The sequence below is a fragment of the Lissotriton helveticus genome, chromosome 8, assembly GCF_964261635.1.
Source record: "Lissotriton helveticus chromosome 8, aLisHel1.1, whole genome shotgun sequence".
Taxonomy (NCBI): Eukaryota; Metazoa; Chordata; class Amphibia; order Caudata; family Salamandridae; genus Lissotriton; species Lissotriton helveticus.
This window is the reverse complement of record NC_136069.1, coordinates 186,780,475-186,795,544: the sequence shown is the minus strand read 5'-3', so window position 1 is coordinate 186,795,544 and position 15,070 is coordinate 186,780,475. Positions and strand designations below refer to the sequence as shown.

Sequence of the window (15,070 nt, the reverse complement as noted above, 5' to 3'; positions counted from 1 at the left end):
CTCAACACTGACAAAACAGAGATGCTGATCCTCAGAAACATGAACTCCCCCTGGGCTCCTCTTGGTGGGTGGCTGAACTGGGAACCACGCCAACCCCCACAGACCACGCCAGAAACCTCTGTATTATCCTGTATGACAAACTCACGATAACTAAACAGGTGAACTGACTGACCTCATCTTGCTTGCTCATTTTCAGAATGCTCAGCAAGATTTTCAAAAGGGTCCTCATGTACACAAGTCACACTGTCACCCAGGCTCTCATAGCCAGCAGTCTGGACTACAGCAACACACTCTACACCAGCATCTCCAACCAGCTCACTCAAATACTTCAGACCATCCAAAACACCGCCGCCAGACTCAACCTAGATGTTCCCAGAAGCATTCACATCACTCCCCACCTAGCAGAATTACATTGGTTACTCATCCAGAAACAATGCAAATTCAAGCTGCTCATCCACGCCAATAAAGCCCTCTGCAATGCTAGATCTGTGTACCTCAACAACCGACTCCAACTCTACCATCCTTCCTGACATCTATACTCAGCCTCAGTCATCCTCGCACAAGTCCACCGCATCCGCAGAAGCAAGTAAGGTGGACGCTCCTTCTACTACATTGCCACCAAGACCTGGAATGAACTCCATCAACACGTCCAGACCACACATTCGCTACTCAACTTCCTCAAGAAGCTGAAGATTCGGCTGTTCAACTAGGAGCCCCATCTGATCTACGTTCCTGCTCCAGTGCCTATATACCCTCACGGGTGATAAGTTGCGGCATACAAATCAACATAACATGACATAACATAGCATAACAAGTAGGAATAATGCGAATAATGAAAAGAAGCACAAAATGCCAATGATAGTCAGTGGTCGCGCAATTTGAGGCTGACCATGATGGAGCGTGAGTTAGATAGACTAACCAGGTTCATCCTAGTCAAAGATTTTAGCTTCTGATTTAGTCCTTTGTCCAAATCCACCACAGGTGTATACGTCTAAATCACCCCAGGACTGCAGGGGAGGCACTTAGGGATTCATAGGGTGTCAGACAGAGGCCAACACCAGGGTACGGTCCAGGTCCAGTTGCCATTGGTCAGCTGGGCAGTTGAAAGTAGTAGTAGTTTGTTGTATCCCTATAGCTTGAACATGAGGCCAGCCTATATCAACCTTGCAGTCCACTTTTTTGTCTTGAGTACAAGAACGAGCAGATCCGGTCCTTCATTGCTCCTCTCAGGTCAGACAGCACGTGCATTCCAATTCCATTTCCGTTATTCCTCTGGTCAGAAAGTGTTCTATAGTGCGTACCTACAGGTGGCACATGTATGCCTTGCATAAGCTACTGGATGGCAAGCCCTTAGCAGTGGGATAAAAGTTCTCAGGGTCAACCCTCCCCACTTTGGTCATTTTTAATAAAGCAAAAGTCTTCAGCCATACTAAACTTAGGCTCCGAGGGCCGTGTGTGAGTGTGGGAAGTGTATTACAGTAATGACAGTCTGCTCCCACATTTAACACCAACATATAGAGTGAGGAAGCCACTGTACCCCCAATAAACCCAGAGACAGAAGTCTGGTGAAACAAAACAGCGTTCATCAACAACCAGACAGTAGATACAAAAGAATTGTCTTGCCATCCTGTTTCCATCCTTTCAAGTGTGCCCTCAGTGTTATATGTAAAACCCAGAGACAGAAGTCTGGTAGGATAAAGTAGAGTCATTCAGCAACCAGAACCAGTAAATATGCAATAATTGTCTTGCCATCCTGGTACAGTCCTTTCACGTACACCCCAAAGTTTTAAATGAAAACTCAGTAGACCTGTTAAGCAAGATTTGTCGCTCAAGCAGGAGTTGACACTGTAATGTCAAAAAGAATGCTTACAGTGCCTCCAACCGTCATGTTCTGTGGGTTTCAGAAGAGTCACCTCTGCTCATTCTTGACAACTGTGCTTCTGGGAGGCATTTGACACCTATTTCACACCTATTCTAATGCTAATCACTCATAGGTAGACTTTTGAGAGCAAATGCAGATTAGCCTTCAGTAACTTCAGGCAGAGAAAAGGTAACATTCTAAAAGTTACTTTTCTTTAATGTTTATTTAAAAAATCCAACTTCATTAAATTGGACTTTTAATAACTAGTAAAATAGTTAATTATTTTTCTTGCTAGTTCCATTCCCGAGAAAAAGTATTAGGATTTTCATCTTTGCTCTGGTATTCTGTATGGGTCTGCTAGTCTTCCTACAGTCATAAAGCTTTTCTGTGCTGGTCATTGTAAGGACAAGTTAACATTAAATTTCAACAAACATTTCCACTTTTTTTTGTTGTCAAATTATCACATTTCCACTTTTTAAATGCCATGCTCCCTGCCTTAGGGACTACAAGACTTATTTCATAATATAAAAAGGAAGGTTTTTACCTGGTAAATTGTTTGTACACTGCTGCAGTCAGGCTACACGGGGTAGGACTGAAGCCATGTTTGCACTGCTACTGTAGTAGATGGCACAATAGGTGCTGCAGTCCAAAAGAGGCATTCAACTTCCAGGTCCTGGGTACACCTTGTATCATATACTAGAGACTCTTAGGTAAGTTAAAGATACCGATTAGGAATATGTCTATTTCAAGAAAAAAAGAATAGGCATATTCCTAATCGGTATCTTTAACTTACCTAAGAGTCTCTAGTATAGTATAGTCTCTAGAGAACCCGGCCCGGAGCACCATGGGGCGAGTGATCAGGGGTCAGCGAAAAGGCGCGGGGTCAGTCTTCAAGGCTCATGTGAAACACAGGAAGGGCCCAGCCAAGCTCAGGGCTGTGGATTTCGCGGAGAGACATGGCTACATCAAGGGCATTGTAAAGGATATTGTGCACAATCCTGGTCGTGGTGCCCCTTTGGCAAAGGTGGCATTCCGAGATCCTTACCGCTTCAAGAAAAGGACCAAACTATTTATTGCTGCTGAGGGTATTCACACGGGGCAGTTTGTCTACTGTGGCAAGAAAGCCCAGTTGAATATTGGCAATGTCCTCCCCGTTGGAACCATGCCTGAAGGTACCATCATATGCTGTGGTTTTTTTTTTTTTTTTTTTTATATTAAAAACTTTTATTGAGCAATAAAATAAGAGTTACAGAGATGGGCCTACAACCACACGGGCTGGCCGCTAGTAGCAACACACAACATAAGTAGCGAACGATCATTCCCGTGGCCGGGCACAAGGAAGGTACCAATTATTGCTCGAAGCATAGGACAGGACATGACAATTTTTATATTAATCATAAAAACAACAAACTCTAAACAAGGCGAATGCACAGTAATCAAGTCAGCCCAGGAGGCGGAGGGGAAAGCAACTAATCAGGAAGACAAAAGCAAAGCAATGAAACTCGGCATGGCCGGGGGGGGGGGGGGGGGGGGCCAGCGGGGAGGGCAGGAAAATCCTAAAACCATATGAAAAATTTTCGGGAACGTCAGCCTAGGGAGATAGGGTCACATCTGGAGTGTCAACCAAGGGAGGGGCACAAATATCTCCACGATATGCATTCCACTGACCCCAAATCTTCGTCCACGCCCTGGGTCTGCCCCTAGCCACATAGACGGTCTTCTCTCGGAACATGGACCAGTCCATGTTATCCTCCCACACCGAAACTTCGGGAGGTCTGGATGCGCCCCAAAGTTGCGCAATGTCCCGCTTCGCGACCATGTATCCCAAGGTCGCCCATCTGGTCTGGGCCACAGAATAGTCGGTGGGTTCCCACACGTTCAACAGGCATCGTCGGGCCTCAGGCCGCAGGGTAATACCAGTCACAACAGTCATCACCGCAAGCACATCAATCCAGTAGGCTGCTACCACCGGGCACTCCCAAAGAATATGCAGAAATGTGGCACTCATCCCACAACCACGCTTACATAAACCATCCGGGGAAAAACCCATCACAACCAGACGCGGACCAGTTACATACACCCGGTGGAGGATCTTAAGTTGAACCAAACGGAGACGGGCGGGGATGGCGACCTCTTTCGGAGAAGAGAGTGCCGACTGCCAATCCTCGTCATCCAAGTCCAATCCGTCACCGACCCAAACCTCCCGAAGTCGGACCAATAAGTCAGCGCGATTATTAATAAGTTTCTTGTAGATAAGGGAGATAGTGCTATCGGGCAGGTGTCCATCCAGTATACGATCCTCAAGGGGAGAGGACTCGGGCAGGGTCACATCAGGAGTCAGAACTGAGGCCAGGGCATGCCGGACCTGCAAATACCGAAAAAACTCTCTATCACTCAAGTCATATTCTGCCTCAAGGGCCTGGAAAGACTTCACTCTACCCTGCACACAGACGTCACCCACTTTACATATCCCAATCATATCCCAGCGGTCAAAGCCCTTAGTAGACCAGAGACACCCCAAACGTTCAGAAGCATAAAGTGGTGTCGCCATTGTCAGTCGGTTCTCCCATCCCAAACTCACATTCGCGGCGCGCCACGCATTGACTGCGATCCTGGACGGGCCCACAAGATGGCGCCCGGCCGATCTGGAATAAAGCGCTCTATTAAAATCCCCTCCCGGCAGCTGGAGTCTATCCATCTCAAAGGCCGGATCTCGACCCGGGGAATACATTGCGTGGTTAATGGCAGACAGCTGGGCAGCCCAATAATATCTCTTGATATCGGGGAGCGCCATGCCCCCGTCATACCAAGGGATAGTAAGTTTCGCAAGGGCGATACGTGGACGCCCGTCCCAGATCAGTTGCCTTTGAAGACTCTTGATCTCCCGGAAATAGGTAGCGGGAATGTCGTCATAAGAATTTTGAAGCGCGTATAGGAATCGCGGCAAAGACATCATTTTAAAAAGGGCAGCCCTGCCCAGAGGAGACAGGGGTAGCTTACGCCAACGGGCCACATCCAGTCGCAGTCTAAGAAGCGGGGGAAGGAGGTTACGCTCGAACCGGAGTGAGGAGTCCAGCGTGATAAAAATCCCCAAATACTTGAAGCCAGAGTGGACAACCTGGATAGGAAACCTGTTCGGTAATGGGGGCAAAACACCCGAGAGAACATATACACAGGACTTAGCCCAATTAATAACCAGACCCGAGTTAGCACCAAACGAAGTAAGAACGTCGAATAAGACATTTAAAGATTTACGCGGGGAAGTAAGATACAGAAGAATGTCATCCGCGTAAAGCGAGACGCGGTCTTCAAAATCCGGTGACCAACGGATCCCTTTGAGTGAAGGTTCCCATCGAAGCCACGCAGCCAACGGTTCCAGAGCAAGCGCGAAAAGCAACGGAGACAGGGGGCACCCCTGACGGGTCCCCCTACCAAGACAGAAGGGGACAGAAACTCGACCGTTTACTACTACCTGTGCCAAGGGTTCGGCGTATAACAACTTCACCCAACCAATAAACTCAGGCCCAAAACCGAATTTCTCAAGAGCTGCCCAAAGATAGGGCCACTCTACCGTGTCAAAGGCCATCGAGGCGTCCAGCGAAGCCAAAATGGCCGGCTCCGTCAGAAGCCCCGCCCTCGCAACAGCTCCGTGGAGACGGCGTAGATTAAGAGCCGTGTTGCGATGTGGGATAAATCCGGACTGATCCGGATGAACCAAGCCACTAATGACCGTCAAGAGACGGGTTGCCAGGAGCTTAGCCAGGACCTTGGGTTCAACATTCAAAAGGGAAATGGGCCTGTAGGACGAACAAAGGTCCCGAGGTTTACCTTCTTTGGGAATAACAACTATCGTAGCCAAACGCTGATCATATGGGAGAATACCCCGTTCGCGGGATTCCAAAAACATGGCACGAAGATAGGGCGCCACCCTGTCAGGACGTAGCTTGTACAATTCAATTGGCAATCCATTCGGGCCCAAAGCCTTGCCCGAACGGAGTGAGCGAATGGCCGTCGCTACCTCGTCCGTAGTAAAAGGGGACTCCAAAGAGACTCGGTCTAAATCGGAAACACTGGGCAGAGCTATATCACGCAACAAAAGGCGAGAGTCATCAACATCCCATTCAGACACAGGGGTATAAACCGCACGAAAATAATCCGCAAAACATTCAACTATTTCAACCGGGTCTGTCACTCCCACGCCACTCGAAGTCTGAATCACAGGCACCACACGATTCGCCCTCTCCGTCTTATCCAACCATGCCAGTAATTTACCCGCTTTGTCCCCTACATCATACAAACGACCCTGTTGCTCCCGAAACATCAGTTTAGCCGCATCTGTGACCAAAGACTTATAAGCAAATTGTTTCAGACCCAGGGCGTGGAGTTTATCAGATGTAACGTTCGATTCTAGGTCAGCCTCTATCTCAGCAATCTCCCTCTCAAGGTCTACCACCTCCCGATTCCTCGCCTTCTTGGATTCGGCAAGTCTCCAGCAATCCACCAAGCCGAACGTATCCAGAAACCCACCCAGCCACTGTTGGGCCAAAGGGGTGTCCCTAGGGGGGTGACGATCATGTAGACCGGAGAGCACAGAATTAAAGTCACCTGCTATGAAGAGAGTACTATCAGGGAGGTTCAACAACACACGGCCCAAATCGGAAAAGGTAGAGGTCTGTAGACCGGGGGGCACATAGACGGCAAACAAGGAAAGGGTTCGACCCTCATAGCGACCCACGAGGACGGCGTACCGCCCCCGATCATCAAGGATCACATCATCAATAGCTAGGGGGAGGGAAGCCCGAACAAGGATACCCACCCCCCTGGAACCCGTGGTAAACCCCGAATGTGCGGCGAGGCGATAGCCCCACCTATTCATTGCACGACATGTATTGCCTACCAAGTGAGTCTCCTGCAGAAAAACAATATCTGGAGACAAACGTCGTATACATCGCAACACCACACCCCGCTTAATACGATCCCCCAGACCATTAACATTCCACGAAATAAACCTCAACCCGCTACCCCCATCCCATATAGTAACGCCGCAACCCCCCTCCAATGAGCATGACATCAAAAACATCATTAGCAAGATAGAATCGCCTTGAGAACACAACACACAAACATCAAACTTCCCATCCACCCACCCCCCAACAATCGAGGAAACACCCCCCACCCTGCACCCCTGCAAGAAGCTAAAAAGCCACCCCAACATGCAGTGTGCCTGTCGCCCAAGAACCCCCATTCTACAAAAAGACCCCGGAGGAGGAAAGGCTCTGACCCACCCGCCACCCCAACAAGAAAAATAACAAAGAAAACACTCAGACAGCAGAGGCACTTAGGCATAGAATCCCAGAAGAAGTTACTTTACACGAGGATCCGGGCATAAACAAACAGTTCAGCTCTCTACACCACCCTCAGCACCACCCGGGTGGGCGGCGGACTCAGCTGCAGGAGGTCGGTCCGGCAGGGAGTCCAGCCAGTCATTCACAGAATCAGGCCGATCAAAGAAAAAGGTTCGTTCATTGTACTCAACTCGCAGCCTGGTCGGAAAAAGCATAGCGTAGCGCAGTCCCATGTCCCGGAGACGCTTCTTGACTCCACGGAAGCCCATACGCTGTTTCTGCACCAGTTGAGAAAAGTCCGGATAAAAGTTCACCGTGGCATTCTCAAAGGCCACCGGGCCCTTCACACGTGATGCCTGCAGGATAGCGTCCCGATCCCTATAGTGGAAGAGTTTCGCAACAATAGGCCTCGGCGGGGCGCCAGGCTTACCCTGGCCTCCCGGAACACGATGGGCACGCTCCACTGCGAAGAACTTACTCAGCCCAGACGGAGAGAGGTAGTTCTGCATCAGGTCCTCAACCAGGAGATCAACAGAGTGCGGTTCTGGATTCTCCGGAACGCCAACCACACGCACATTACAGCGACGTGCCCTGTTCTCAAAGTCCTCCAAGCGCCGGGTCATGAAATCGTTCACCCTACGGAGATTGCCAATCTCTGTCTGTATCTCCGAGACGTCTGCCGTGAGGCTGGATGACTTGAGATCCAATGACTTCACCTTCTCATTGGTTTTCGATAGGTCGGCATCATATGCTGTGTTGAAGAGAAGCCAGGTGATCGAGGCAAGCTCGCCCGTGCTTCTGTAAACTATGCTACAGTAATCTCTCACAATCCTGAAACTAAGAAAACACGGGTTAAGCTTCCTTCAGGTTCTAAGAAGGTTGTCTCCTCTGCAAACAGAGCTATTGTTGGTGTTGTTGCTGGTGGTGGTGGAATTGACAAACCAATCCTAAAGGCAGGTCGTGCTTACCATAAATACAAGGCTAAGCGAAACTGCTGGCCACGTGTCCGTGGTGTGGCTATGAACCCTGTTGAACATCCCTTTGGTGGTGGTAACCATCAACATATTGGTAAGCCTTCAACCATCAGGAGAGATGCCCCAGCTGGACGCAAAGTTGGTCTTATTGCTGCTCGTCGTACTGGCAGACTGCGTGGTACAAAGACAGTGCAGGAAAACTAAGCTACAGTCTGTTTTGCAAAAAAATAAACCATTTGAAAGAAAGAAAAAAAAAGCAATATGCCTATTTGACCATGTTTAAAGGGGTAGAAGGCCACATGCAATTTACCGTTGGTTACAGGGCTGAAGTACACAGAGTTCTAATGCCATCAAAAAGCAAATAATCTGGGGTGACCATGCAGAAAAGACATGTTTCCAATAATGATCAGTAAAACCAAGATATAATTGTTGTCAGATGCTGAGGAGGGTCAAATGGACCAACAATGAAAGTTCTCATCCCCTCAAATCTTGTTGTATGCTGTAGATCCTCTGGGTCAGCACAATACAAATTCCACTATAGGGGCTACTGTTCTTTCAAACCATTACATAATCCAGGCTCCTATTGATCCTAGGACTTTCCCTTTTCTTCTTTACATGAAAAATTCAAATGACTTTTCTAGAAGCATGCCTAAAAACCTGTGACTAGTGTAACTTTCAAGGCAAACACATTGAAAGTTTTGTAAATTGAAAAGAAAATGTAAAAATACTTTCAGGCTGAGATGTAAATCTCTGCTGAGACTTTTATACACGTTTATGAACCTGGCACATGGGTGTCTCTGTAAATAATTGACCTTGGCAGATATACCCCATGAAGCCCGGCAGAGTTAGTTGAATGTTGACTTTTGGTGTTAGATCAATAATACAAGGATCTTTTCCTTTCCAAACATTTGGAAATCAGTGTATGTATCTTGGCAATTAAATATAAATTTAGGGGGATCGAGAACAGAGGTAGAACATAGGAAACTTATGGTGCTAAGATTATCTTAACCATCTTGAACCTGCCCCATAAAGAAAGATAAATCAGAGACAATTTAAGTAATTGAGGCTGCAATGGCTGTGAGGATCTGACTTAAGAGTTTCATGTATGGTTTCATTAAAATGTACACCTAAATATTTAATAGTGTAGGATACTAACTGAGCTTATCAGTAAATAAGGCATGCAGAGATGCGGAGGTGGAAAAAAGGAGACATGCATGTCTTAAAGCATCCTGATATTTTAGAGTATTTCTGGACTATGTTGTAGATGGCAGAGTCCGAAGTAGGATGTAACCCATGTAGGTCGTGAGACTGACTCTTGTTTCACAATAGTATCACAAATTAGGTCAAGATCTAAATTGAATAAATCAAGTTTCAAGGGCAAATGGAAGACTAAAGGGACATTGGACAGCCCACTGTATTGGCAGTAGATAGGCCGAGACATGAGGACGGGTTCTTGCTAACAATAATGGAGGCTAGTTGGTCCATTTAACAAATCTAGGTTATCCTAATAAAGACATCACTTAAGAGATGTAGTCAAATGTCTTCTCCGCATGAAGTGCAAGAACAGCAGTAGCTGGCTTCACTTGCAGTATGAATTGTGCTTTTCATTCTCTCTGTTTTTCTTTATATGTAACTATAAAGTGCTATGTTGCACAACTGGGCAAGCCAAGTACTATAAAAATTGTATACATATAAGTGTCCTAGTGATTATTATTGAATGAAAAACGGTGCACGACACATATGTAGTAGAGAAACCCTTATCTATTTAACTTATTGGGACTGATTCTTAAAGTCGTATTGTAAAATAGAGACATATGAAGATATAATTTATGCAAATGAAAATAGGAGTTCACTTTACATACTTGTGTGCTAGGTATGCATTAAATGTGCTACACTTGTGTACATTTTGCACACAAAAATTTGGAATAGTCTTAACAATTTGCAAACTGTAAGCTTTAATCCCAAACCTGAATTGAACTAGCATATGTGGTGATGAGAGAGAGTTGTGAAGTGCACTAATCAATCTAAGATGTGTGCAGGACGGGGTGGAATATGTGAGAAAAATTAGCTGTGAGTAAACAAGCTGCTAGTCTGTCAGGAGGTGAAGTGGCAAGATGGCGGCTGTCTAGTCACGGCCGTAGGGAGCCCTCCCGTTCGACCGCCCCGTATCCAGGTCTTCCAGCTTGCCTGTAGTATGCTGGGGAGAGAAGCGAGCGTTGCAGACGAACGAGCGAAACGCTGCTTGAGGACTGCTGGGGATTTCTCGCTCCGGGTGGCTTTGTTTTACCGTGCTTTGACCCGCTCTGCTTGGAGGGTGTTGCATTTCTCTGCCAGAGTGGTTGTGGCGGGAATGAAACTTACCTGGCTCCAGTTCATGTAATGCCACCATCTAAAGCAAAAACCCTGAAAACCCGCATTGAGACTGGGGCAGCCTCAAAAAAAGTTACAACAAAGGCTGATCAGGGATGCTCAGCAAAAGGCCTTTCAGCAGGAGAAACGGACAGCGTGTGGCCTAATTTCTTTTTTAAAAACTCGCACCAATATGAGAGATTCAGGCAAAACTCCCAACAGAAAAGCTACATCGGTGCTAGCTTCACAGTCGCAAAACGCTGTTGCCAGTAATCTACAACCGATGGGATACAGATACAGGTGATACCCCTGGAGCCTGAGGTAAGCCAAAATCTGGTATCTGACAAGGTAGAGAACAAGGGGCAGGGCTGGTCTTAGAGAGCTCTAACGATAAGGGGAGGCCATTTTCGCAACGAAAGGAAGACAGCCTAACAGATGCAGGCGATGAAATCTCTCACCCAGCTAGCAGTAATGATGAACAGGTGGGGCCAAAGGAAGAAGGTGCTATTATGCAAACATCAATCTTACGCAAAAAGTAAATGGCCCCACTCATAAAGCAGGTCATACTCTCGACCTCATTTTCTCGAACAGCGAGAAACTCATAATCCTCCCCTCCCTTCCCCTATCTTGGTCCGACCATTTTCTTATACCCTTTAAGTTATCCCGAACTCTAATTACAAAACAGGAATCTTCCATCAGATCTCAGGGCAGAAAATGGCACAAAATCACACTTACTGCCATAGAACCTAACTACCATAATAGTTTAATCCCTCTCCCGGAAGACCTTAATGAAGCAGTGCGTACATTAAACAGCGACCTTACGTCCGCTATCGAGAAAATCACGCCTCTTCAAAGCCTCTTCTCCCGTAGACAACAACCATCGGCCCCTTGGTTCACGGAAGAACTACGAGCACACAGAAGTTTGTGCAAGAAGCTGGAACGTCAATGGAGACAGAACTATGATACAGGAGCTAAGGCCCTCTATCGACAAAGTCTTAAAGAGTTTCGCAAACTTAAACACCAATCCATGAGCACATACTTTTCCGAAACAATTGCCAAGGCAAAAAATTCAACCAAGACCCTATTTAATATAGTAAAAGAATTTACTCACCCAGCGCGCTCTCCACTCCAGTGCCCATGTCACAGACATTATGTGAAAACCTATCTAACTTCTTCGAAGAAAAAATTGCCAACATAGTGGCAGCGATCCTTCAGAAAGATTCCGATACCACCAAAGATTCTACCCTCAACAGCTCTCATGCATTTACCGCATTCCAACCCCTCAGCAAAGAAACTGCCCTTAAACTATTTCAGGACTGTAAATCTGGTTCACCCCTGGACCCTGCCCCAGCGCTGATCATGAATGAAATTGCCCCCATCATCATTAACCCCCTATTGGACATCTGGAACGCCTCATTACTCACTGGGGTTGTTCCCTCTGCCTGGAAACACGCCATGCTAATCCCGCTTCAAAAAAAAACCGGCATTGATCCCTCCTGTCTAAACAACTACCGACCTATTTCACTCCTACCCAAACCCGCAAAAGTTCTGGAAAAAGCTGTTCAAAAACAACTGTCCCACTACCTGGAATCCTACTCCTTACTCCACGACACTCAATCAGGCTTTAGACCAGACTATAGCACTGAGTCGGCGCTACTAGAGGTATCCGAATCCATCCGGGAATGCACGGACAAGGGAGAGGAGGCCATGCTGGTCCTCCTCGACCTATCCGCTGCGTTTGATACCATCTCACACGACAAACTTCTGATTCGACTACAAGAAGTTGGTATCGGCGGGCCCCCTCTCGCATGGATAAAATCTTTTCTCACAAACAGAATACAGCAAGTGATGCTAGGACCTTTTCTATCCTCCAAAAAACAGCTGATCTGGGGTGTCCCACAGGGCTCTGCCCTTAGCCCACTACTATTTAATGTGTACCTCAAACCGCTGGCTAAAGTTGTTGAATCCTGGGGCGTCAAAGTAACCTTTTACGCTGACGACACCCAACTAGTGTTCTCCTTCAGAGAACACACTGAAAAATCTTTTAACAACTTTCGCCTCTGTATGCTCGACATCGCCTCCTGGATGTCGGCTAACAATCTAAAACTCAATACTGACAAAACCGAGGTCCTGTTCTTCAATCTTAAATCGCCCATACCCTCCAATCTCTGGTGGCCGACTGAACTCAACCCCCCCCCCCCAGAACCAGTTCAAACCGCCCGCAACCTTGGCTTTCAATTCAATACCTCCCTCTCCTGCAAAACTCAAATCAATAAAGTTACATCAGCCTGTTTCGGGAAACTTCGAATGATAAAAAAAATCATCCCATACCTACCACTTGAGTCCCGTAAAACGGTAGTTCATGCCCTCATCACTGCTCATCTGGACTATGCTAACAGCCTATACGTAGGCGCCCCTACTTACCTCATCCACCAACTTCAAAAAGTCCAGAATGCTGCGGCCAGACTAGTCTGCAATATCCCATACCGTCATTCCATCTCGCCCCACCTAATCAAACTACACTGGCTCCCAATAAAACTCCGTATTCAATTCAAGGCCTTAACTCTGGCATTCAGAGCGCTTAATGACCGAGGCCCAACCTACCTACGTCGCAGAATGAGGTTCTCACAAGCACCAAGAAACTTAAGATCCAATCATCTCCGCCTCATGATCTGCCCCCGCTTTCGCCTTTCACGTACAGAAGGAAGGGCCCTGGCAGTAGCCACCTCCAAACTGTGGAATCAGCTTCCCATAGAGTTAAGATTCCTGACGTCGGAACCCCAATTCCGAAAAAAACTAAAGACCTGGCTATTCTCACAGATCTAATGATCTCACTTCACTCCTTCTCGACCCTCCTGAGATTATGTCTTCAGCGCCGGGACACCTCCGTCGGAGGTAGCTGTGCGCTCTACAAAATCCTAAATAAATAAATAAATATTAACATAAGGGCGATAAGTTATTTTCCCTGTCTGATATCTCGGACTGGTCTGATTCAGATAGCCAGGGTCAAGGCTCGGACTTTAGTAACTCTAATGATGGGCAAGCTGAAACCCTGGCTGATGTCTCCACAGTTAAAAAAGGGCGGAGTTCCCATAAAAAAGGGGAAAAAAACAGGGGTCTTCTGTGGGATTACTCTGTCTCTCCGAATTTAGAAGGCAACACTGCAACAAGCGGAGGTAATTCAGGCGAAGCTGATCGTGCCTCTCTTTATCTATCAAAGCATCATGGCCCACAGAGATGAAACACACATTGACAGCCGGAGGGTCCCGCCAGCGTGCAGGAAGATGCAGGGGGCCATTCGGAAGGTCCTCAAAACATGCTCCAATTTTCTGGGAAGAATAGAGGAGGTAGAAAGCAGAGATAATTTGATGGAGAATGAAGCCTCTGCCCATAAAGAGATGACAGGGTCACTGGAGAAGCAAAAGACAAGCTTGCCGGAAACTGGAGGAATTTGAAAATCGAATGCGATGTAACAATTTGAGGATTTTGGGCATTCCAGAAGGGGCAGAGGGGAAAATATTCTAAAATTTACTGTCGAGCTCTTGAAAGGTGCATTGCCTGAGTTGGGAATTTGGGACTGGGCCCAAGAAATTCAGCACGCTCACAGGTTCCCATTTAAGCAAAGGAAATCTTTGTCATTAACAGGGAATAAGCCTCATGCTATTCTGATTTATGTCGGGAACTTTCTCCTGCGGCAAGTAATTTATGATTCACCCGGTCCGGACCAACAACGATCATTTAGTGATCATATGTTCTTTGTAGAGGAGGAGCTACGCTAGCAAGCAAGATGGCCGCGTAAGCTACCGGCTCCGCCGACCTCCGCCAGCAGCTTGTATATCCTGCAATCGATCCTGAACTCACACCAGACTCCCGTGCACATGATGTGTTTCTGATTCTGAGGGTGCAATCCCGAAATTTCCATCTTATCGGGTGCCGAAGATACGCCGTGTTCCATTCTCGGCCTAACTCAGCGTGGAAGCCGGGGCCTCGATTTCTAGCCCATCCGGGTTAGAGTTGAACAACATCGGCCGCGGGACCTGGGCTGCGTCCGGTCTCCCGAGCTGGGACACAATTTGCTTGTTTTGTATGGCGACTCTGTGAACTGTTTACACCGAGGACACAGCAGCGTGATGCACCGGTTGCTGTGATCGGGGGTCCGACGCCCGGAGACTCCGCTAGCTTCCCGGGGTGGACGGGCTTGGGCCCTCGCTAGCGGCGAAGGTGTCGATATTGCAAGGCGAAGCGCGCCCACTGTTGTCATTGGCTTCGTGTGTGCCTGTTACCCCGGAGTAGTCGACCCCCGGGGTTCAAGTCCTGCTCTGTTGCTTCGCGAGAGGGGATGGAGGGGACGGAAGGCACACCATCGCTGCAGACCGTAATGGCCGCCATTGGGGCGCTCCACTCGCAGATCACCGCCATATTCCAGAAACTGTCTGTAACAGTGGACAACATCTGTCCGAGACCAGACGACGACTCTTCAATATGTTTTCAGCAAGCTGTGATACCCGTGGAGCAGTATACGCTTGAGATTGAGGACCCCGCGT

At 47.6% G+C, this 15,070-nt stretch overlaps 1 protein-coding gene across 1 annotated transcript; it reads left to right on the top strand.

The window, feature by feature from the left end:
- The first annotated feature begins 2,692 nt into the window (after positions 1-2,692).
- Positions 2,693-8,396, top strand: LOC144772497 (large ribosomal subunit protein uL2-like). Its single transcript, XM_078656869.1, has 2 exons — positions 2,693-3,051; positions 7,966-8,396. The coding sequence occupies exons 1-2, from the start codon at positions 2,706-2,708 to the stop codon at positions 8,379-8,381; spliced, it is 762 nt and encodes a 253-aa protein (XP_078512995.1). The 5' UTR covers positions 2,693-2,705; the 3' UTR covers positions 8,382-8,396.
- Positions 8,397-15,070: the final 6,674 nt, after the last annotated feature.